General features: G+C 32.1%; 1 protein-coding gene and 1 long non-coding RNA gene across 4 annotated transcripts in view; both read left to right on the top strand.

Annotated features, from left to right (window-relative positions):
* ELP4 (elongator acetyltransferase complex subunit 4) overlaps positions 1-26,349 on the top strand; it is a 241,919-nt gene that overhangs the window by 85,915 nt on the left and 129,655 nt on the right. For 2 of the 3 annotated variants that reach the window (XM_038563120.1, XM_038563122.1), the window contains exons 6-7: positions 3,477-3,564; positions 8,531-8,719. In XM_038563120.1, the coding sequence (XP_038419048.1) occupies positions 3,477-3,564; positions 8,531-8,719 (277 nt within the window). The remainder of the gene's footprint in view (positions 1-3,476; positions 3,565-8,530; positions 8,720-26,349) is intronic. The other variant, XM_038563121.1, reaches the window with a different exon arrangement.
* On the top strand, positions 4,789-8,315 carry LOC119864219. The gene is made up of 2 exons (XR_005373413.1): positions 4,789-5,110; positions 8,234-8,315. It is a non-coding gene; the product is annotated as an uncharacterized LOC119864219 (long non-coding RNA).

Genomic DNA, 26,349 nt, shown 5'->3' with positions numbered 1-26,349 from the left:
CCAGCTCAGGGAGGAACATAGAGAGAGGGATAAGCTGGCTTTGCACTGAGTGCGGAACCCAACGCGGGGCTCGATATCATGACCCTACCCAAAATCAAGAATCGGAAGCTCAATGGACTGAACCACCCAGGTGCCCCTTTTTTTATCTTTCTTAATGAGACTGACAAAAATTACTTTTCACAGAAAAAACAGTGCTATTTGTTGATAGAAATTGAAGCTCTCTGATGTAAATATCTATCAGACCTCCTGCTGAAAATTGGGTAGGGGAGATACTGATAGGTCCAAAAGTCTCATTTTTTTCTGTCAGTTTTTTTTAAATGTTGAACTTGATTATCAGAATATAGATTTAGGGGTGCCTGGGTGGTTCATTTGGTGAAGTGCCTGCCTCGATCTCACCTCAAGTCTTGATCTAGCCCACAGGGCTTCATGTTGTACATGGAACCTACTTAAAAAAAAAAAAAAAATATATATATATATATATATATATATATGTAATATATATTACATTTTGTGTCATTAGACCTCTTTTACTTATGTTTAATATTAATATAAAGAAATAAGTTATTCTTAGAAAACATGGTAATATAGCAGATATAGAACAACTCTTTCTTGACAGAAAAAAATTTAAATACTTGATATTTTAAAGGTAAAATTTGAAATTCTAATAATTGTTTTCACATTCTTTGTACTGTTATAGTTTTAAAGACAAATTGTGGAATCTCAAGTTAGATCATTTTACTATAAAAGTTGTTGAAAACTAAGAAAATCAAGGTAAAATAGTATATATGATTTGAAATGTGCTGCCTTTGGAGCATATTTTAAATACTTTGATAACCTTTGTTCATTGCTTGGAAACATTAATAAGGAGGACAGTGTCATATTTGTAACTAGATTTCCTTCTGCCTCCTTATAAATTTCCTGATTTATAAGTTACTATGCTGCTGAACAGCAACAAAAAAAGACAACAGCCTCAGAATTAAAGGGATTTAATTTTTTTTTAATTTAGATGACAACAGAAGGTATTTTTATCAGTAAAAGAGTTTTATAAGTATTGCTGGCAAAAACTATCTCATAAAATTAATAGTATTTTAACAGCAATATCATATAAAGTAATTTAGTTTTAAATGCTGTAATCCCATGTGTCATAAATGAATATTATCAATTTATATACCTGAATGTATTGCTTTTTTCCCGTTTAATTTGGTATCAATACATTTATTGTCCTAGAAATCTAATTAGTTTGAAGTTTATTACTTGTAAAGTTCTAAGCAATGCTGGTGACTAGATTGTTTTATGTCAGTGTTAAATAAAGAAAGAGGGGGCCCCTGGGTGACTCAGTGGTTGAGCTTCTGCCATGGGCCCAGGGTGTGATCCTGGGTCCGGGGGACCAAGTCCTGCATCAGCCTCCCTTCGAGGAGCCTGCTTCTCCCTCTGCTTATGTCTCTGCCTCTCTCTGTGTCTCTCATTAATAAATAAATAAAATCTTTAAAAAAATAAGGAAAGAGAGTAAGATATATTGGCTTTATGTCTCTATTTTAGTTCTACTATCAAACTTCTCCACCATCTTTGAAGAGAATCTTAGCTCTAATGTAGTTACCTTAACAGACTGGAAGAATATGAAATAATCGATTGTATTGATTGAGTAATTGCAATGAAAAACTCAGAAGTAATTTATGTATGTGGTATCTAGTAATGTACCTCAGATAGCAAATTTACTACCATGTGCTTAAGGCAAATTTTATTGAACAATTTGGGGCAGAAGGAAAAATGCTTGAGAAACTTTTTGTAATATATGAAATAATGTCTTGAGTAGATTCATTATTGGTGGATTAGAATGAATGGATATATTCATGATCCACCCTCCTTTAACCCATCCTGACATTCATCAAATGGCTGGCTGAAATTCATTTCATAATCTGGGACCTTGGAGCAGATTTACCCCTTGTGCAAATCTAATTGACCCAAATAGGAATTGAAAAACGTGCATTCAAACAGCAGTACCGCCTTCTGAAAGTTGAGCCAGCAGGGACAAAATATGTTACTTATTTATTTGTATATATTTATGTGTTTATGTATATTTATATATTCATATATTTATGAAAGAGTTATTCAGTGCCATTATGGAATATCATTTTTTATAGACACATTTCTTCACTCATTAAACTGGAAAAATGTGTCCGTGTAATCCAGAGTACCCTCACTGAAAACAGAGAAGTAACTATATGAGATAACCATACTGCCAAAGCCTTTAATTGGAGTCATATTTGTTTTGTACATAACAACATTCCTTTCTCTTGGTTTTCCTTTTTGTTTTTGTTAGGTATTTTGGGGCTAGCTCTGGCTGTTAAACAAAACATTTACAGAGATATGCAACAGGCTGAACAACCTACTATTGTTTTTGCACACTAAGTAGTCTTCTACTTTTCTAACTTGTTCTGTTCTTTAATGTTGCATGTGTGCTTCAAGTTATATTTCATTTTTTTTCTTTAGGGCATTTATTCTGCATATGTGGTTGCTTTATTTGGGATCACAGTAAAGCAAACACCTGTATTTTTAAGGACACCCACAGCTTTAACAGCATCAGTCACTAAAATGTCTATGAAATAACTATGCTCCAGAACCTCATTATCATAACAATTAATGTTTAGCCATGGCACGCAAGCAGTGCGTTATCAAGAATATTAAACTCAGTCAGTGTTAAACCAGATGTTCTTCACAGTTACTAAATTTCTTGAGATGTTTCATAACATTTGTAAAAACATTTTTTAATTAAGCTCTACACCTAACATGAGGCTTGAACTCATGCCCCCATTATCATCAATCTCATACTGTACCAAATAAGCCTGCCAGCATCCCTACTTTTGTAAAATATTTTTAAATAGTAATATTAATACTAATATTCATGTGAGAAATAATTTATCTTCTTGAATTCATATATATATTATTTTCATTTTAAAAACAAAGGAAATTATACTCGTCTTTGTATGCCTTAAAAGATCAAAATTTTAAATTACCATTATTTTAGCAGTTTGTTCTAAGAAAATTAAAACTTTTCAGATGAGCTTAGGTGATCAAGACATTGATTCAGGTGTACTTGGCATAGAAGTTCATTAACTCTATGTTAATTATCTATGATTACTACTGAAAAGCTATAGTGGCTTCATCTTGTAGGTTGCTTCATTAAATCATTAATTTTCTAGGAGGTAACTAAGCTTGACATAATTAAGCCATCTCAGTCTCCATAGATTTTTATCTTCCCATGATATCAAGAACACTGAGCTAGTGAATAGAAGGCATTGTAACTTATTTCCTCGATGTATTGACTTTACATTTTTAAATTATACTATTTTGGTTCATTGTATATTATATTTAGATAATCTCATAAATTTTAACTATTTCCTTACTGTTATAGCTTAGATTTTGAATTTCCTGTATAATAAGCCCATTTATATATTTGAACCACTTCTTACCCACAGTTCTTTGACCCATGGCTACATAAAGCTGCTTCAGTTTATCCAGAACGTCATATATGAGGAAGGATTTGATGGATCCAATCCCCAGGTATTGAGTACCTTCAAAGCCTTTTATAATCATTTATGTAATGTTGTTTTTAAACTCTCTAGAGGTAAACCCAGAAGGTTTTAGAATAATCAATAGTGAACAAGCTGTTTCCAAGCACAGAAGATGTAAATGAGCAGAACACAGGCAACCTTACTTTAATTGTTAATGTGTATTTAAAGTTTTAGCCAAGTTCTCATTGGATACACAGATGTATATGTACATTCTGACATAAATTAATTTTAAATACATATTTGTAGCAATTGGAATTAATAAATAGCCACATTTTGAAAATTACTCTTTAATAGTCAAGACTTGGGCAACCCGGGTGGCTCAGGGGTTTAGCCCCGCCTTCAGCCCAGGGTGCGATCCTGGAGACCCGGGATCGAGTGCCATGTCGGGCTCCCTGCATGGAACCTGCTTCTCCCTCTGCCTGTGTCTCTGCCTCTCTCTCTCTCTCTCTCTCTCTCTCTCTCTCTCTGTGTGTTTGTGTCTCATGCATAAATAAATAAAATCTTTTAAATAAATAGTCAAGACTTACACTTTCATATCTAAATTTATTATATTTGTCAACCAGTCCATAATTGAATTACCTTAAGAGTAAGAATTATTTTAAGATTTTATTTCTTATTATATCATGCTTTGAGTTGTCTCAAAAATGCATAAAAATGCATTTTATTTGCTGTGTTAAAATATTTGATATCTTAATTATTTCTCTGTAGCTCTATTTTTAAAAATGGAAGTTTTAAAATTCCCACTATTAAAGATTCCAAATTCGTACTATTAAAGCTGTTCCGGTTAGTTTACCTTAAAATGAGAGAAATTTCATTTCTAGATATCATGCCTTTCAGAAATCTTTCTCAGTGATTTTAATTGCTATAGCTGCTAGAGACATTCAGTTCATTATTATTATTTTAGCACAATTATTTCCAGAGCACCATTATTTTTATTGAAGAAAGCAAAGAATCCCAAAGACTTATTTTTGGCATTATCAATTGCATTTGCTCTAAATCCATTAATTTTAAGTATTCTTATAAACTTTACTGCTATAGTTAGTGTTTTTTCCACAGCACGATAATTTTTAAATTTTTTTGATCATTTTTTTGATCATCATTAGCAAGTTGAAAATACTTATGTGTGTGGTGAAGCATACACATTTATTTATAGATGGCTCTTCATGTATGTTACAATTTTTGATATGGTCCTTGGTTTTTAATACAATTTTATTTTGTTCATTGTTGCTCCATTTTTGGTCCTAGCTAAGATTTATGGGCACTGTGTCCTCCCTGTGTCTGGAGAGGTAAATTGGTCCCTGACAGACACCTCTCCCCACTCGCTGTGGTTACTATGGAAACAGGCATGTCATAACAGTTCCTATGATACAGTGTGCAGAGCTGCTGTTCTTACAGAATGATGGCATATCTTCTAAGAGCAAGAAATTTTATGAAATGCAAAAAAGCAAAGGCAATAGCATAAAGATACACACATACTTACATATATATGCATATACGCACATATATGTACACACATCCATCTAAAGGACCCTTGATCAGTAAGCTATTATTGGGAGGGAATAAAATATTTGTTTTCTTAGTTGTTTGAGTATGAAAAAACACCATTTCAGTAAATAGTATTTTATTTTATGAAAGTTGATTCAACAAACTGAACTTGTCTCTCTGAACCAGAGGTTCTACAACTATTAACTCTGAGATTAAACAGAGTTGAGGTAGATATTTACAAGGTGAATACCAAGAATGCTAATAAAATTTACCACGTGCTAGCAAGTTATCATAAAATATATTTCCTATTTTATTGGAACTAAAACATAAGGTTTATGTTACATTTTTATGTTAATAATATCCATATTGTTTTATTATAGAATGTATCATTTGCTAAATTACCTCATTTACACCTCTATCTCAGAAACTTTATTTTATATTTTTAGAAGGGAGATAGGTTCTTTATATTTGTTTTTATTGGTGTTCAAATTGCCAACATATAGAATAACACCCAGTGCTCATCCCATCAAGTGCCCCACTCCGTGCCCGTCCCCTAGTCACCCCCATCCCCCGCCCACCTCCCTATCTCAGAAACTTTAGATGAGTTCAAGAAGCCACAAAAAATGCATCTCTGAAGCACTACTTCAAAGAATATTATTCCTGAGCCAAAATAATGTTCTGATACTGAAATGAATCCTTCTTTTTAAAAGGAAATTTTCATCTTGCTTTCTCTGTCACTACATTTTCAAATAAACTTACATTTTCAAATAACCTAATTTAGTTTATTTGAAGTAGGCTATAAGGAATTGAGTGTTATATGCTAGTATATAATACTAGGTTTTTATATATATTTATATATATTTATACACTTAATTTATTTATATATTTTAATATATTCATATATATAAATACAAGGTAATTATATACTACCATATATAATTGGTAAAACCAAAAAACCTTGGTAGTAAGTAGTATATAGCTCATCTATAAAGATATTTGGAGTGGAGACATTTACAAATTGCTGTCACAATTTCATTTAAGTTATAATTTTTAAGTAAGAATGTGCAGTAAAAACAAAATTTGAACACTGATTTTACTTAGAATACCAGATTAAATATTTTAGATGCTCTCATAGAAATAAATTAAACTATTTATTATTCAGCTTTCAACTAGAATTTATCTTTTTAATTTTATTATGCCTTACAATGTGCTCCATTATTATATGGCATAGCAAAGGAATTAGATGTCTAAAATTACACAGGTAATCTGTAATTCGGCCTTTGTTTTTGTAATTACTATCATTTAAAATATATATATATAAATGTATACCCTATGTTGAAGTATTATGCTCAGTTATGTTCTGATACGCTGAGTACCTACCTCACTTACATATCTTATCGTTCATTCTTTGGCTTAATATTTTTATCTTAATCTTCAGATATGACAATGTTTCTGTCAAAGTTGCCAAACCTCTGTAGTTCTCCAGCTTCTGGACCTAACAGCATTTTTGTTATAAACTTTTAGCACGTGTTCTTTGATTATAATAGTTGGTATAATAGTGACTGGGTTAAAATATACAACTGACCTTTAATTTCTGAAATGTTGACAGGGGAAACAATATAATACTTCTCTCCCTCTACCTTCAGGTTTTGTTCTACTACCTATATTTTGGGGGAAAGTTTCTCTCCCTTTGTCTAGATTGCTCTTTGTTTTGAGAATCTAATTTAAGCTCAATTTATGAGAAAACAAGTTTAGGGATGACAAAATGAAACTTAATTGTGCTATTTTACTTAAATTCTGAGGCTCTAAGTAATACAGTATGAGGGATAACCTACCTATTTACAGACATTTTACATGATTTCATCAAAAACTTATTTAAATTTCTAACACATGCCATGGTACATATTATTACTTCATTTCATTCAAGTAATGCAAAAAGAAAGAAGAAAACAACTTTTATGAACTGCCAAGGATTGTTAACATATATCTTAATGTGATTGACTATTATAAACTTAATACAAACAGAAAAGAAAACTGGACGGGCTGCCTTAATGGTATGTTTCAGATCCTTGGAGTCAGGAAGGTTTTTTTTAATGTGCTTAAACTAAATTCCTTTTTCTGTAATCTCATTTTAATAGCTTTATCCAACCTGTTGTGTCCCTTTTTATATTTGAAGGATTGTATGGTCTCATAGAACAATATTCTGTTCTATTCTTTTTATTGTAAAGATGAGAAAACAAATGCCTAAGTAGTGTACGTGTCTTGCCCAGAACCATGTCTTAGTTGCACAGTTCAGGCTGTGAATATCTGTCTTACCCATCTTACTACTTATTGTACCTTTTTGTTTTTCCTCTTCTAACATTTCAGCGTTTTATTCATTTTCCCTACTTTTCTTTGTTGATTAGTTCTCAAAAATACACAAACTCAACTTTTATCTGTAATATCAAGGAGACAGTGGTTGGTTAATAAATTGTAGTAGTTAAATAAATTTTATTAGTTTTATTATAGCAATAACAAGTGATATAGGATCTGGCTTCATCAGAAATCACACTCAGAAATGGCACATGTTCCAAATTTTTGCTTTAAGAGAAAAAAACTTACTTTTCCCATTAGAATTGTAATAATAATTTTTCAATTATTCCCATATACCAGGTTTTGCTAATTTCTCCTCCTTTGCCCAGAAAATTTTGCCAGATTACTAAAGAAAGTGTTTATAAAACATTTGTTTCATTAGAATAACCCAAACAGTAAAATTTTTTATAAATACATTTATGGCAAACACTTATTGATAATCATCCTAGGTTTTATTCAATGGTTTTTAAATGTTCTTTTCCCAGGAAATGTCAGTCACTATTATGACCTTAATCTCAGTAGACTTGACTTCTAAATGTTCACTTGTTCAATTTTATGAAAAGTATTAAACTTAAATTATTTTGTAAAAATAGCTTCAAGAAGAGTAAGTAAAGACATATGTAGAGCGTAAAACCAAAACACACATTTTAAACTTCTTTCAAATAAAGTATCAGGCATTGAACACAATAGCATTAAAAGAGAAATATTGAGCAAATTATAGTTTATTGAAAGACTTGTGGAATCTTGTAATACTGAATATGGCTTGTAAGCATTCTGGTTTAGATGTTCTTTATTGCTAACTGATTTTTTATATATTATTTCAGGTGCCCCAAACATAATTATTAGCGTAGTCACTCTTAAAATATAGAAGCTTGAGGCTTTTGATATTCTTCAGATTTTCCAAAAGTAAGAAAAAAAATCAGTTGTTTTTAATACTCCTGTAATAATGAAGATTTCCTTTATATTGCCTTATACTAACTACAGATAAAGGTTTTTACCACCTCTACTGACATTATCTTCCTAATCTTTTATAAATTTAAAAACTGGCAAAGAGAAGTGAAAGAGGTATCCTGTTGGTTAACCGAAGCTAATATGTTTGCCTCCTTCCCACTTTCCTTTAGAAAAAACAGAAAAACATTTTAAGAATAGGAATCCAGAATCTTGGATCACCTTTATGGGGAGATGACATTTGCTGTACAGAAAACTGTGACAACAGCCACAGCCTTACAAAGTTCCTGTATGTTCTCCGTGGTCTTCTACGAACCTCTCTTTCAGCCTGTATCATAACAATGCCAACACATCTTATCCAAGTAAGAACCTTTCTTTCCTCTAACAAGTGCAACATAATGAAGAGCAATACATAAATGCTTTGTGAGTCTGAGTCTAATAAATTATTTTCGTAAGCCACTTAAGTAAAACAGATTTCAGAAATGCTAGGGAGGAAAATGTCTTTTACTTTAGATTGTTAAATTGTTGTGTATTTATGGTTTTAATATACAGTGAGTATGTGGTTAAGTCCATTTTTAATAATGTTATTATTTTTTCTTTGATTTCTTGTAAACATAGTATTGTGTCATGAGGTTGATTTTTACTGATTTTTTTTCAATAATCATAGAGCTGATCTGGACATAGATCTTGAAGGAATATTTATATACCTATTTTTATAGCAACATTATTTATAATAGCTAAAATGTGGAAGGAATCTAGGTATCAATTATCAGACAAATTGATAAGCAAGATGTAGACTAAATTACAGTGGAGTATTATTCAACCTTGAAAAGGAAGGAAATTCTGATATATGCATCAACACTGATGAATCTTGAGGACATTATCCTAAAAGAAATAAGTCAATCACAAAAAGACAAATACAGTGACTCCATTTACATGGGGTACTTATAGGAGTAAAAAATCATGGAGACCAACAGTAGCATGGTGTTTGCCATAGAGACCAACAGTAGCATGGTGTTTCCTTGTCTAGGGGGACAAGGAAATGGCAATTTATTTCTTAATAGATACAGAGTTTTAGTTCTACAAAATGAAGGCAGATCTGGAAATTGTTAGTGGTGATGGTAGCACATTATGAATGTATTTAATATCACTGAACTGTATACTTAAAAATGGTTAAAATCATAAATTTTATGTTATATATCTTTTTCTATGTTTAAAATTTTGAAGGAAAAGATAAAAAAACTGATCTGGATTCAAAATTTTGAAGGAAAAAATAAAAAAAATACTGATCTGGACAAGTCCCCTTCTTCTTTGTTTCTGTGTATAAACCTTCTGAAGCTAGAATCTCAGGAAAGGAGCTCAGTCCTCCCAGATATAAAAAGAGGGATCTTTACAAGATTTTCCTTAACGGCTCAAAAATTCCTTTTCTTAAGAGTAATAAAGAGGCTGGGGTGCCTGACTGGCTCAATCGGAAGGAAGAGCATGCAACTCTTGATTCAGGGTCATTAGTCTCTACACCCGATGTGTAGAGATTACTTAAATAAATAAAACTTTTTTAAAAAATTATTTTATCTTTTTTTATTTCATTTTTTTCCCCTTAAGAGAGAGAGAGCGTGGAGGAGGGACATGGAGGAGAAAGGAAGAGGGAGAGAGAATCCTACGCAGGCTCCATGCTCAGCTCAGAGCCCAACACGGGGCTCAACCTCATAACGCTAAGACCATGATCAAGCCAAAATCGAGTCGAATGCTCAACCAACTGTGCCACCTAGGTGCCCTTCCCAGTTTTTTTTTTTTAAATATTCAAGAGCCAAGTTTGAGACAGTTTTCCATCATTATTATTGTTGTATAGGTAATAGAGAAACTCACAACCCTGAATTGACATTATGAGTTGCATGCTGTCCAAATTCAGCCAGCCAGGCACCTCTCATATCAATATTTCTTAAATCCAAATATTTCCCTTTCAACAAATTGGGGAGAAAAAAATCTGCATTTCTTATCAATTTAATTACTGAAGCTGTGTTTTATTATCATATATTTTTCCACGGTATTATATATATTTCTGTAACAAACTCAATACTAAAAATAATATAATGAAAAATCAGCTGCAGTGAATGGAATGTGAAAGCCAAAATAAACTAAATCACTGAAACCATCTTTTCCAAATGTATATACTAAAACAACAATGATTTGAAATGACATTTATTGCATAACAAGTTTGAATTTTGTTTTCCTTTATTTCTCTAGGAAATCATAATAATAACAATAATGATAGCTACTAACAAATATAAAACACTTAAAGTCAGGATCTAACAGTTCTTATAAAATTTTATGTAACTATGTTATGATCTCCATTTTATACATAGGAAAACTGACATACAGAAAAAATTAAGAAACTAGATCATTGTTCAGTACTTGAGAAACCATGATTTGAACCCAGAGAATTGGATTCCAGAACCGCATATTAGAATATATAACAGAGTTTCATTCTGAAACTCATTCAAAGCTGGTAAATCTCATGTCTTTTATATTAGATCTAGAAATGACATGGGGCTCATCTGAGCTGGGGGGGGTCTGTGCAAACTCTACATTTAAATGCATTCACAGAAATAATGAGATATAAATGAAATTTGGAGATCGCCAAGGAGATCAAAAAATGCCATTTTAAGGTACTGTATTTAAATATATTGTAGAATGGTTAAAGCTGAGACTTTGAGGGCTTTGAAGTTTGTGAAACATGAATCCTTGAGCTTTCCTTCAATGCACAGGAAAAGGTTCATATTTTCCTTTAAGAAAAAGTCACTGTTTTAAGTGACTAAAAATTTTAAGGTAGTCTGATGTGGCACTATATTCCCTCTGCACAAGTGGAAGAGGAGTGTAATTGACAGCATACCCCCATACATTGTCAGTGACTTGTGCTTTTGAGCTTTCTGAGGGTTACCATAGCAACTTCCTGCTGTTCAAGTTAACATTGCTCTTTAATAATTACCAGCATTTAGCAAAATAAAAATTAGATCTTAATCAGAAAAAAATTTTTGACTTTTCACATCAAGATTTCTTTTTTGTTTTTCTCAAGTAAACACTATCCCCAATATGGGGCTCAAACTCACAACCCTGAATTGATATCACAAGTTGCATGCTGTCCAAATTGAGCCAGCCAGGCACCTCTCATATCAATATTTCTTAAATCCAAATATTTCCCTTGTAACAAATTAGGGAGAAAAATCTATATTTCTTATAAATTTAGTTATTGAAGCTGTTTTTTATTATTTTATTCATTCATTCATTTCTTCTACACTGTTTTTGGGTGACTGGTAGTGCTGTAGTCCACTTCATATATCAGTGGAAATTTTAAGATGAATGAGAGGTACTGATTCCTACCAGTACTACTCTCTAGTTCTCTAGTGGGAAGGTAAACATTAAAAACTTGTGTTACGGGCAGCTCGGGTGGCTCAGAGGTTTAGCGCTGCCTTCAGCCCAGGGCCTGATCCTGGAGACCTGGGATCGAGTCCCACGTAGGGCTCCCAGCATGGAGCCTGCTTCTCCCTCTGCCTGTGTCTCTGCCTCTGGCTCTTTCTGTGTCTCTCATGAATAAATAAATAAAATCTTAAAAAAAAAAAAAAAAAAAACTTGTGTTACAATCTGAAAATGAAGGTAAGGAAACAGTTGCATTCATAATAGCACCAAAAAGAATAAAATACTTAGGAATAATTTTAACAAGGAAAATGTAAAACTTACACTCTGAAAATTACAAAACATTGTTGAAAGAAATTTTCAATACCTAAATGAATGGAAAAACTTCCCACGTTCATGGGTCAGAAGGTTCAGAATTAATATGATCAGTCTCCAAACTGATCTACAGATCTGACACACTCCCTATCAGAATTCCAGCTGACATTTTTGTAGAAATCTGTTAGGCTGATTCTAAAACCGCTATGGAATTTCAGAGGACTTAGAATAGCCAAAATCATCCTAAGAAGGAATAAAGTAGGTCTCGTATTTCTCAATTGCAAAAGTTATTATCAAATAATGGTTAAAGACAGTATAGTACTATCATAAGAATAGTCATATAAATCAATGGAATGGAATGGAATTAAGAATCCAGAAACAAATCCGTATTTGTATGGTCAACTGATTTCAACAAGGTTGCCAAAACTATTCAGTAAGAAAAGAATCATCTTTTTCAACAAATGGAATGGGACAATTAGATAGGCATATGCCAAGGAATGTAGTTGATCTATAACCCCACAGCATGTACAAAAATTAACAAATGGATCAAAGACCTAAAATGTTAGAGCTACAAAATATAGAACTCTAAGAAAAAAAACTTGGGGAAAAACTTCATAACTTTAGATTTGGCAAAGGATTCTTAGATATGGCACCAAAAGCACAAACGATGAAAAAAAAAATAGACAAATGAGACCCCATCAAACTTAGAAACTTTGTTTCTTTAAAGTAGGTTCCACACTTACTGTGGGGCTTGAACTCATGACCCTGAGATGATGAGTCCCATACTCTACCAAAAGAGCCAGCCAAGCACCTCAAAATGAAAAACTTTTATGTTCAAAGGATGGATACCATCAAGAAATCATTACAGATGCCCACCTACAGATAGGTGAAAATATTTACAAGTCATATATCTGATTAGAGATTTGTATCTATAACACACAAAGAATGCTTTCAACTAAATAATAAAAAGACAACTCAAGGGTGGCTTAGTGGTTGGTCGTCTGCCTTTGCCCCAAGACATGATCCTGGGATCCAAGGTCCAGTCCTGCATCAGGCTTCTTGCAGGGAGCCTGCTTCTCCCTCCCTCCCTGTGTCTCTGCCTCTCTCTCTCTCTCTCTCTCTCTGTGTGTCTCTCATGAATAAATAAATAAAATCTTAAAAACAAAAAAGACAACTCAGTTAAAAAAAAAAGGGATAGAAATTTGAATATACATTTTTCCAAGGAAGACAGAAAAATGGCCAATTAGCACATGAAAGGTGCTCAACATAATCATCGAAAATGCTAATCACAATTACAATGAGACACCACTTCACACTCTAGGATGGGTAAAATAGAACCTCAGGTAGCCGTAAGTGTTGGCTAAGATGAAGAAATTGGAACCATTGTACCCTGCTGGTGGGAATGTTAAAGGGTATGGGTGCTTTGGAAATAGTCTGCACTTTTCAGTGATTCAACGTAGAGTTACCATATGACCCAGCAATTCCATTCATTAGTATATATCAAGAAAAATGAGACCATATGTCCAAATAGAAACTTGTGCATGAATGTTTAGAGCACCATTATTCCTAAGAGCCAAAAGATAGAAACAGACTAAATTTCTAATAACTGATACCTAGATAAGCAAATGTGGTATATCTATCTATACAATGAAATAACATTTGGGTCTAAAGGAATAAAGTACTAATACTTGTTGTTAGATGGATGAACCTTAAAAAGATTATGACAAGTAAAAGAAGTCATCACACAAAAATATATACTATATGATTTCATTAATATGAAGGTCCTGAATAAGTAAATCTATAGAGTCAGAAAATAAATAGTGTTACCTAGGACTTGGAGTGTAGGGAGACAAGGAGACCTTAAGTATGTGGAGGGGTGATTTGTAAAAAGATTTAAGGTTTTTGTTTTTTTTTTAAGGTGGAGAAAATGTTATAAAATTGCCTTGAGTGATGGTTACACATATCTGTGAATACTAAAAAAGCACTGATTGTATACTTTAAATCAGTGAATTGTATGGTATGTGAACTTTATCACTAAAGCTGCTGATAAAAAAAAAAGATAAGTTACAAAATAGTTGGTAAATCTGATAGAGTTATGAGGATACCAGATCAGAACTTTAGTCCAATAGTTCTCAAACTTTTTTTTTAGTCTCAGAACCTCTTTACACTCTTAAAAACTATGGAAGATCTCAACACTTTTATTCATTTGGCTTGTATGTATTGATATTTACCGTATTAGAAGCTGAAACAGAAATTTTTAAATATTTATGAATTCAGTTAAAATAATAAACTCATTACATGACTGTAAAAAAAACAATGATTTTCCAAAAAAAAAAAAAATAGCAAGAAGAGTAATGTTTTTACATTTTTCCTTAATAGAAAATACCAGGTTCTAATATTGGCTTCCTTAGTCAACCCACTGTGATATATTGTTTTGGTTGAAAAATGAAAAGACTATCTGACTTCACACAGATAACATTTCTGGAAAAGGGAGAACTGTTTTTTGTTGGCCTTTTTTTTTTTAAGATATTATTTATTAGAGCACAAGCAGGCGGAGTGGCAAGTAGGGAGGCAGTGAGCCCGAAACAGACCTCTATTCCAGGACCCTGGGATCATGACCTGAGCAGAAGACAGACATTTAACGGACTGAGCCACCCAGGTGCCCAGAGAGGACAGTTTTAATAGCTTTTTCAGATAACTTAGATTCTTCTTCAATATACACTGAAACTCAAAAAGTAATAGTTTTATAAACATTAATTACAATGTAGAATCAAAAACTGTATCAGTGAACTTTTTCATATTACATTACACTAAAAGGCATTGATTTATCTTGCACTTCGAATGGGTCTTTTACCCATTTAAGATATCAACATTTCATTCCTTGGTCATTTGGAGGGCACTGGTTCACCAAGTTATACAGCTCTTCCAAATATTTACACATTTCATTATACAATATCAGACAATCGAATTGGTTAATATCAGCACCATCTACATATAACTGTGTTATATGTGTCACAGTTTACTTTTATTGCTAGTTTTTGAGTTTAAAAAATAGCATACTTTATTCTTCTTCCTGCTGATGGGCATGAGTTCTTTCCACATTGAAGCTATTATGAGTAAAACAGCAATAGACATTAATGTGTGAGTCTTTATACAGTCTTCATCTCTTTAGGTAGGACTCACATCCCTCCAAACCTTTTTATTTTCAGTCTTTTATTTTTTAACCATCATAATGTATGTGAAATGTATGACATTGTGGTAATTTGCATTTCTTTGATAACTAATGATGTTGACCATCTTATCATATACTAGTTGGCTATTTGCCCATCTTCTTTTGTCTATGTCTTTTGTCCATTGTTTTGAGTTATTTATCTTCTCATTGAGTGGTAAAATTCCTTAAATATTTTAGGTATATCTTCACAATAATTCTTTTCCAGTCTATACCTTGGGCTTTTCTTTTAACAGTATCTTTTGAAGAGCTGAAGTTTTTAGTCTTAATAGGGCAGTTTCTCTCCTCTATTCCTCCCATTTTTACAAATCTTTACCCTCACTAGGGTCTTTTCCTATGTTTTCATCTAAAAGTTGTATAGTTTTATCTTATACTAGTGGATCATTATATTCCAATTTGAATTTTTTACATAGCTGTAGTTCGTGTTCTCGAATGGTTTTTGACATATTAATTAACATTCTAAATATATGCTAACACACTTTACATTCACTAGTTCTCTTTTTATTATTATTACTATTTACCAAGGTACTTATTGTCTGCCTCAAACATGTGATTTAATATAATCTTATATATCTAATACTTTATAGTCTCTGGGAAGTTAGGGACACATATTTATAATTTGTTTTTTTGTCAGCTTAGGTTTTTGATAATAATATATCATTAAAGACAATAAAGTATAAAAATTCCTAGCACAGCAACTAGGCTTTTTCTAGATGTTTGATAAAAGTTAATTAAAGGGGGACGCCTGGGTGGCTCAGCGGTTGAGCGTCTGCCTTTGGCTCAGGGCGTGATCCTGGACTCCCGGGATCAAGACCCATATCAGGCTTTTTGCATGGAGCCTGCTTCTCCCTCTGCCTATGTCTCTGCCTCTCTCTCTCTCTCTCTCTCTCTGTGTCTCTTATGAATAAATAAAATCTTTAAAAAAGGTTAATTAAAGAAATAATGATTCTTAGGAAAGTATTTCTAATATCTTATTGTTGAAATCTCTTGAATCTTCACTATAAATTATGTGATATTAGCATCTTTTTTCTAACGTTTCCCAACCTTATCTGCAAATGGCCAATTTATTTATTTTTTTTTTTTGGCCAATGTATTAAAGTGACATTTAGTTACCTTAATTATATATAGAGCAATAGGGTATACCGGGATATTTCAAGTCTTATAACTGAAAAGTTTGGCAAAAATAAGAAATTAGCCAGTAGAATTTACTTATAATTTTATAAGAGGATAATTTATTTTTCCTTTAAGGGCTCTTTGAAGATTATGCATGAACCTAACTTATTTTGCATTTGCAATCACATGAATATCATAGGGAAACTCCTTTCTCTAATCATCTTAGACATTGTACACATACTTGTATTGTTTGCATCGTTAATGATGTTAAGTCAGGATAAAGTTAATACTTTAATATTAGTTCAATTAGCTTTAATGAGCTTCTTGATTATGATGTAAATAAACTTGGAAGAGACTTATTAGATACTGGTGAAAATACTACTACTCTTACTACTACTACAACTCTGCAATTACTGTAACTTTTAGGCACATACCACAGGCCAAGCACTGTACAAGCACTATGTCCTTGAATATTCCCCACAAGCCTTACCTCTGTTTTTATAAAGTCACATAGTTAATGAGATTTAATAGTCACATCTACTAAGAAGGATGGAAGCATATTTCCTTATGTGTAATTGCAAAGCAAAGAAAAACAATTATGAAATAAACACATCTGTATATGTAATGTTTTTTATTTATTCCAAAGGGATCAATGAGTGAAAAAGGAAAAGAAATTTTTTCAAATTATCCTCTGTAAGGAAACAGCAGTCATACTATCAGATGACCTTACGTCTACTATCTATATCACCAATTAAATAATGATTGAGATGATAAGGTGGACTGGATATCTGAACATTATGAAATATTTACATTTTGGTATTATAGATATATTTAAAACTTCATAAAACTGAAAGAGATTAGTTTAAATTTATGTCTATTAAGGTACCAGTAAAAAGACTATTTTGAAATAGAAAGGGAAGAATGGGCGGTCAGACTTTGGTAATGGGTCTAAGGTTAAATAATGTGAGCAGAATTATGACATATTCCTCAAAGATATCTTTTTTATTTTTATTTTTTTAAAGATTTTATTATTTATTCATGAGAGAGAGGCAGAGACATAGGCAGAGGGAGAAGCTAGCTCCATGCAGGGAGCCCAATGTGGGACTCGACCCTGGGACTCCAGGATCACACCCTGAGCCAAAGGCAGATGCTCAGCCACTGAGCCACCCAGGTCCCGAGGATATCTTTTTTAAAAAAACTGCTCATCTGTCTAAAATTTTCCCATTTTCCATAGTCTCTTCCCTAGGCAATTTTTCTAGCTATCAAATAAATAGTTTTCTGGCACTAAATATCAGTTGAGCTATAAGACAACAACGACGACAAATTATTCTTTTGCTCTTTGAGCATGACATCTCACCAAATATTTGGGGCTTTTTATTAAAGTACTTAGGAGAAAACATAAGACGTAACAATTTGCTTAAACCAATCATGATGTAAATAGGGGATATAACTCTTAAAGACTGGCAAGGAATCACAGTCAAGGAAAGGGAATAAGAACTGGAAGCAGTATGCTTACAAAGCTAATCAAAGACATATGAATACACAGAACCAGGGGACTATTAGTTTATTTAGTAAATCTTATAGTGTGATTTATTTCTCTGAGCCAGTTGGCAATCCTCAACTCTTTTCAAATATTAACGCATTTTATCCTCACAGTAAGCCCATATTGTTGGTGCTATTACTGTCTCCATTTTACAGATTAGGAAACAAGGGACCAAAAAAAAAAAAAAATTGAAGTGACTTTCCCAAAGTCACACAGATGGTGAAGCTCAAGATTTAGACCAGCACAGCACCCTCTAATTACCTTACTCTTAACCACCATTCTATGCAGCTTACTCACTGGAAGTACTTAAATAAGGTCAAAATTAAGAGAAAGACTGTGCATAATGTAGCATTCAGCAACGGGAAGAGCCTTGGCTTTTGGAGACAGATAGACCCAATTAGTCATATGGTTTTAATCAAGTCTGAGCTTTGTCAGCCTCAGCTTCTTCCTCTGTAAAAATGGGGTGAAGAATACCTAATTCAGAGGTTTAGAGATAACGTGCTGACGCAGTACTGACACATAGCAGGCACTCAGTATATGTCAGCGATCATTACCTTCATTGTTATTACTTAAAAAGACTTCCAAAATTGAAAATTTGAATAGAGATCAGGCGACAAAAAAAATTAGATGTACAAGAGTACCTAGGTGGCTCAGTGGGTTAATCATCTGCCTTCGGCTCAGGTCATGATCCCAGGGTCCTGGGATCAAGCCCCATATGGGGTTTCCTGCTCTGCTGAGAGTCTGCTTCTTCCTCTCCCTCTACCCCTCCCCCCTGCTCATTCTCTCTCTCTCTCTTTCTCTGAAATAAATAAATAAAATATTAAAATAAGGTGTACAAGTCCATCAAAGCAGTAGAAATCCTCAGCTTTCTTCCTCTTTACATGAAAGACTCTGACAGAATGTTCTCACAGATTAGGCCTGAGACAGACCAAGAAGCATGCATGAAGTCAGATGGCCATCTAAATCATAACATCACCATGTTGTGCCATGACTCTTTTTAATATCATACATCATCTTCCTCTGCACTATGACTAGTGCCATTCCTATAGACTCTTAAGTCAGGATTTAAATGGTGATTGAATGTCTAAGGGTAATTTAACTTACTCATTCGCTTAACATATTTATAGCAGGCATTGGCACTCATGGGAATATAATAGTGAATAAGACAAACAAGTTTCCATCCTTGTTGAGCTTCTTCAGCAATGTAGAAGATAGTATGGATGGAGCATAAAATTAGTATATTAGGTATTTGCATGCTTAAGCTTGGAATTTGATAGTATAGTGGTTTCTGCAGGAAATAGATATATAGTTTCATATCCTTGGAAATGTCATATAATTAAACATATATAGGTAATAGAATTGTGATACCTTTATTTAAATATGTTGTGTAAAATATCACTAAATTAAAAGTATATAAAATATCTATATCTCTTAAATTGGTAAAACAACCAATCAGTGTTCTTACTTTAGTTATTAGCATTCTGTCAGACTTTTACAGTAATGATTAGTTACCCTTTATTATACTTTTGGCATGCTTCCCATGTTTAATTTCATTGTAGGGAAGGAACACATAGTTAAGGAAATTGCAAAGAGGAGGAAAAGTTAAAACAGGGAAAATAATGACATAGATTCAAAACTGACTTGAATTTATTGTTATAATAAGACTCTTACAAGTAGAATGAAAAAGAATTATTTTTAAATTTGCATTTGAAATATTTTGTGTTAAGCCTTACAACTTTGAACTTGGCATTTTTTAAATTTTCTTTGGGTTAAAACTTATTTCCGTAACAGCACAGGAAAAAAGAGCAAAGCACACTTTGAAACAAATATTGAAAAATAAATCCTAAATATCTGTTAAGAAAACACTAAAATTATTTATCAAATGTATTATGGGTGTCTTAAAAAATATATAGTCTTAATTTTCCCAGTGAGATTGTAATATTACTTATATTTATACATCTTTTTCTAGAAAATAGTTTTAGCATCTGCTCAAAGACATCATATTAAAAATGTATGTGAAAATGGCCAAGTTAAATACAGACTTTGTTACATGCTAAACTATGGAGTAGAGTGTCCTTAGAAAGAGCAGAACTACGGGCAGCTCCCCTATATTCCAGCATTACCCAGTTCCCAGATCCCTGCTGTGTAGTTGTTCCACTCGCCAAGAAGCCTGTTAAAGAGCCCCCAAGAGCATGTGTACAGCCCTCCATGTTAATAGTTAATTGGTGAGGATGGCAAGATGAGAGGACAGCCGAACATGTGGTCTCTCAGACTCAAGCCGTAGACAGACCTTTAGTTATAATAACAGCAGCTGCTCACGTTCTCACAACTCAACCGTTCAAAACTGTTGTCGAATGAAGGTTGTCGTGGAGTGAAAAAAAAAAAAAAGAGGGAAGGTTGCATCTAATAAAAATAACTAAAACTCTACCTTGAAACTCTTACTGTATATTATTTAAGTATGAGAATATTACTTCAACTTTTTAAAACTTAAGTATAAATTTCTATATTAAAAGTTGTTCTATTTCAGATGCATTGAACATGCTACTGCTTTTTTGCCATTTACTGTTTGTGCACTGTTCAAAACTTTTTAATGAGATTTTTTGCAAAGTGATACCCTTGATCCAGTCATAATAGGATACTGTTTTATTTTCCATGTCTAGCAAGATATGAAACTATAATTTTTTTGGACTTGAAATGGAAACTGGCTTACTATTAGTGGAATTTGTCATCCACCTCGAAATTATATAACATTTTGTGCCTTTTAAATGAATTTTATTTTCAATTTCCAGTGACAGTTGTGTGCTTGAGGAAAATGATAACTGATAACATTTATTCTTTTTGGAAATAAAAATTAAGTTTTATGCCAAAATTTTAGTTTTATGCCTTATTATGATTTCATTGGTAAGGTAAAAGGAAGATAAATTTATCTTACCTAATCCATTTAATTTACACAAACTATGATAGGTTGTTCTTGATTTGTTTTTATTGATCAAAAGCACTTTTACGTGAAACTATCAGGAAATAAATATCAAGGAACTTAGAACTGTAATTAAAATTGGGGAGAGGGTGGTATTTTTCTGTGCCTCTCTCAGAGCTTTCCTTTCAGGATGAATATTTACTTTTTATTTTTGCTAATGTATCCAAACACTTATAATCTACTTTTTAACAGAATTTTTAAATATAAACAACCTAATAAATTTCTCAACTACAATAATGCAGAGATGAAAACTCCTTTGACATTATTCATAAAATATTAAATAATATTTTCTCATTCTAGAATACTTCTAAATACTTCTACCAGCATTTAATGTATCTGCTTACAGAACATTGGTTTATAAACTATTTAAACTTTCTTCTATTCAGAACAGATTTCAGATTTGAAAGTGGCCTACTACATATTTTGACTGGTCATCACCGTCATTTGGTCAGCTAATGGCCTTAACAATTTGACCTATGGACTTTTTTACAATCTATCTCTTTGAAGAAAACTATCACCAGTATGTTGGTGTATATACCAAAGGAAAATTCATTTTCTGAAGGAAAGCAGGAAGAAAATGTCTTGTTATAATGTCTCTTGAAAATTCAAGAAGGCTTTATTTAGTGTTATTTTAATTGATATGTTTTCATTAATATTTTACAATTAATATTTAAAATAATTAATATTTTACATTAGTGTGGTAAAGCTTTGAACCCACTAGAATGAATGAATGTTTCAAAGTAGTGTAATTCAGAACAAGTCTTTTCGCATCCATGAATTTTTGTGTTCATGCTGAGTATTTAGCAGATAAACTCTAAGTCAAGTAATGGACTGCTTAGAACCAACTACTAATATGGATGGGATTATGAAATGTGGACTCGGCCTTGTGAATTTCTCTCAGTGTGGAATCTTTTATTCTTAAAACAAGAACTAAAATAAATGAATGGTGAAGAAATGACAGACTTTTGTGAGTCTACAACTATAAAATTTTGGAAAATATTTTTAATGTAGTTGTAGATAAGACCATCATTATAGGAAAGCATAACATCACCTTGTGTCACATAACTTAATCTATTTTAAGTGGTCTCTTTAAATGTACTTTATTAAGGAGAATATTTAAAGATGAAAATTAGAGATTAGATTTAATCTCTTGACCATAACTATCAATTACTAAAAGATAAAGTCAGACATTTTGGCTGTCAGTTTTTCATGAGCTCCTTAACAAGATATTCTTGATTTGTTGTCAAGATATTCTCAACTGAGAATCTAGTTTTTGCTTTTCTAGATCTTCTCAACTACTATGAGGCAGATTGTAAGAAATTAACATTTTTAAAAGTTTAAAAAGAAGCAATTTTAAGAAGTCAACTGAATTGTATTAAACCTATTTTAATTTTGCACCATATGTGTCAAATTCTAGTCTTTGAAAATTTAGTAACTTCATATGAGTCTGGTGCATTGTAAACAGAATCTATTACTCTTTATAATAACAAATAATAGAACTTGTGTTTCATCTTTACTATTGTAGGTGACTTATAAGAATCTATGCATTCTTATAGCTCCAGTTTTTATTTTCTGTTTTATATTACATATTAATATCTGATTAATCTTTTAAATCAAATCTTAGATTGTATGCATTGCACATATGTATTTAATTTACTTTCTTGGCCAAGGATATTTGAAACTTTTTGCACAAATAAACTCCAAATTATCTGTAAGTTTCTGTTAGTTGCAGAATATATACCATTTTATCTTAGTATAAATATGCATATTAAATAAGAATAAGATACTTTAAGTGGTCAATAAGATAAATGCTCATCTTTAAAGGAAAAAATTACCATTTAGAAACCTTTCATTATACTTAATCTTACCAAAGCATATTCAGCAAGCCATAAAAAGAAAAGTAATTTTAATTTAAAACCTTTTTTGTTCTAAAATAACTTTGTGATGTTATACTTCATATGGTGATACATACTGTACTTCCTTGTAGTGGTGGTGGTTGTTAAAGTACTATTTAGAGCCAAATTTTTCAAATATATCAGTGATAGAAATAGTGAAACGTCTCATCACAGTATGGAGATTGAGTCATCTGTTTGGGCATATGGAATCTTTGGCTGTTGGACTACAGTCTTTATAATGCCCAGTGTCCAGGCATGGACACAACTGTTCTGGGAACAGAAGCAGAGAGAGACCTCTGTGTTCAGTCCACTTGAATATGGTAGAAGAAAAAAGGGAAATGGATCTTTAATGTCTATTATTTTTATTATAAACTATCTTTGACTTCATCACTTTTTATGTACAGAAAATAAATATAACTTTATTTAATTGTATATTTATTTTACAAGTAAAATTACTAAGCTTTTCATCTTTGGTGTTACAAGCTGTCTGAAAAATACCTGTGAGAAAATTTAAGTTTTGAATTATTCCTATGTATATACCTGAATGCATACTTTCCCTTAAAGAAAGATTACTCTTTTCAAAAAGGATACTTATTTCTTAACATGGAAACAAAATGTGCTTGTAACTAAATTATAATCTAAAGCTCTTTAAGTACTAGGTCATATATTATATCCTAACATTATGTTTTAGCCCTTTGCTATTAATTACATTATTATTATTATATAAAGAGTTTCTGCTTCTTTAATAATGTTTTTGCACCCTATGTAGTTAATCTTTAATGTTGGGGAGGACAAGGGGAGAGATTAAATTAGCCTTGTAACCTCTTTCTCTTCCAGGCTGATGATGGAAAATAAAAGCTCTTAGCCACAAAATGTAACACTTAGAATTAATATTTAATTAGACTAGCAAATTGTACACTGTGGCTGAAAGCTTCCAAAGAGTTGTTAGTGCCACAATTGACCTACAGGTTTAATAATAACTCACTTCTAGAAGCAAGTGCCAGTTCAGCATAGTAGAGCCACTGTAAGAAAGTCCTGAGAGATTAAAATCAGCAAACCAAATGGCAGGCAGGGATTCCTGGGATGGAGCCTTCTGGAAAGCTGGGAGCTGGAATAGCTTTTAAGCCAGGATTCAGATGAGAACAGTGGGTGAAAAAGCTGATCCCTCCTGTTCTGGGAGCTTCTGGTTGTAGGCCAAAATCTTAGAACAGATTTTTACTAAATGTTTTTGCTGCAGCTATTAACTTACATTGAAAATCAAATATTGAATAATTTTTCTGTAAAATTTAACAAATTTTTTGTGTAAACATTAGTTCTTAATTTCTTACATATTAGTACATAATATCTGTAAACTCAGATCATTAGATTATCAGATAGGTTTGGCGCTGTACATCTATGCTGTTTTGCTGTGACATGCTGTTTCCTTGTTCCCTGTATAGTTGATTTATATGGTTCATTTCTATATTATTTCATTACGGGGCATTATGCAGAGCCTGAGAAAGAGATTGTGAAGTCCGTAGAAATCTCTTCTTCAAGAAGACACATATATCAATAAATATAAATCAAAGGCATTCTTAATTTTAAAGGCCTTATATTATAAAAGCAATGCTGCATTTGCTTATGCTTAGGATGCAATTAAATTACAAGATAAATAATTGGACCTCCTGGTGAAACATTGGATCCTTATATCTCTGAGAAATTAATCTGGTGAAAAATAGGATACCATGAATTTGAAAATGTGCAAATGCAGAACAGCCAACTAAAAAAGGAACACCTTACATAATTTATTGGTGTTATGTTAAATAATTAAAGAAAAGCTAGTCATTAGTTAAAAATTCAAGCAGATGAGAACCTTGCCAGCAGAGGGAGTAGTCCTGTCTGCCGTCAGGTTCCCATCATTTTCCCACCTGCCTCAGCTCTTTTCCCAGCCAGTCTCCCATCTGGACCTGGCTCTGTCAGCCTGTTCCTGATGACAGGCTATCATTTTATACTCAATATGGGATTATTCTAAGCTGATTTTAAACTTTAGTATCTTTAACCTACCACTGCATCCCAAACATCAGCTGGATGCTCTGTTTGATATTTGGATACTAGCAATTGTTTTTCCAGGCAAGCTATGAGCTTTTGGACATCTGTGAATTACATTTTAAAGGTTTCAAGTATAAAGTACTAAGCAACAAATTTCTGATTTAAGAATTTACCCATTAAACATTTTTAAACAAAAAAGACAAATGTCCATATGAATAATTTATCTAATATGAAACCATCATTTATGAGAAACACTTAAAATTAATTTTGAATATTATACCATTATTATCTTCAGCCTTTTCATTACAATATTTTGTTTACTCCATGTATAAAAGTTTTCAGAATATGTAAGATTTTTTTAAATGTTTGATACTATAACCTATTGAAAGAGAAAACTGAAAAAAAAGAAAACTGATGTAAGTAAATGTTCTGCAAAGCAAGTACTATTTGAGACCAGTGTAAATGTAAATAATATTTCTGAAAAAACACCATGTGTTCTTAAAAAATTTTTTTCATGCCAAAACTTAGAAAACCAAGTTTTTCAATCAAATAGAAATCACAAAAATATGTGGCCCTATTGCTTAATTCTAGTAAAATTTGACAATTTAGCCATTTATTTTGCCCTTGAGGTTAAGAATGTTGGCCATTAGCTCCTTTGTGGATATGTTTTTAAAAATCAGAAAAAGGAATCAAAATATGTTTGTTTCATGATTTCTCTATGTAAATATCAGTATATGATGCTACCAAGAGAGTGTTATAACTACAGTTTTTAAAATTTACACAAGTTCCTCTGTAATTTAAAATTAACTGTGTGAACTTGAATAGAAGTTTGGTATTAAATCTGGAAATATTTAATCTAATACCTTCATTAAGATATTATGATTACAAATATTTACTAGCATAAAATTGTATTCTTATTTGATAAAACTGTATTCTTAAACTCAAAATAATTATGAACAGAATTATTTTTCCCACTATAAAATATTTTTTCATAAAATAAAAATTTAATCTACAGAAGTAAGTGACAGCTCTAGGGAAGGTGAAAGAATGTTTGTAAAAAGTTCCAGTATAAACAATTTTATTATTTCAGAGTCTCAATCCTATAGTATGTGGAACTTAATAAGCATAGAAAAACAAATACCTCATTAAACATCCCTAGATTTATCCTTTTATTCCATATTTTGATTAGATGACAAAGAAATGCCAAAAATTCTAATAAGTTTGTGTTTCTATGCATATCATTTCTCAGAAAAATGTTATTATAACGTGTTAAGTAGTATACTTGTTTTTCTTGGGATTCTCCCCCCTTCCTCCCCCCACACACCCCATGTTACATAGTAGCTTCAAACATAAAATAACTTAAATATTTCTTTAACTTTTCAATATTAACTGCTTTTGCAGTATTGAAGTCCTAAATCTGATGTGTGTGCCATATACTCAAATATATAGCAAATGTATATTTGCTGCCTTTCTTATTTGAA

This window comes from Canis lupus, chromosome 18 (assembly GCF_011100685.1).
Source record: "Canis lupus familiaris isolate Mischka breed German Shepherd chromosome 18, alternate assembly UU_Cfam_GSD_1.0, whole genome shotgun sequence".
Taxonomy (NCBI): Eukaryota; Metazoa; Chordata; class Mammalia; order Carnivora; family Canidae; genus Canis; species Canis lupus.
The sequence above is the reverse complement of the archived record's forward strand: the minus strand, read 5'-3'. Positions and strand labels throughout refer to the sequence as shown.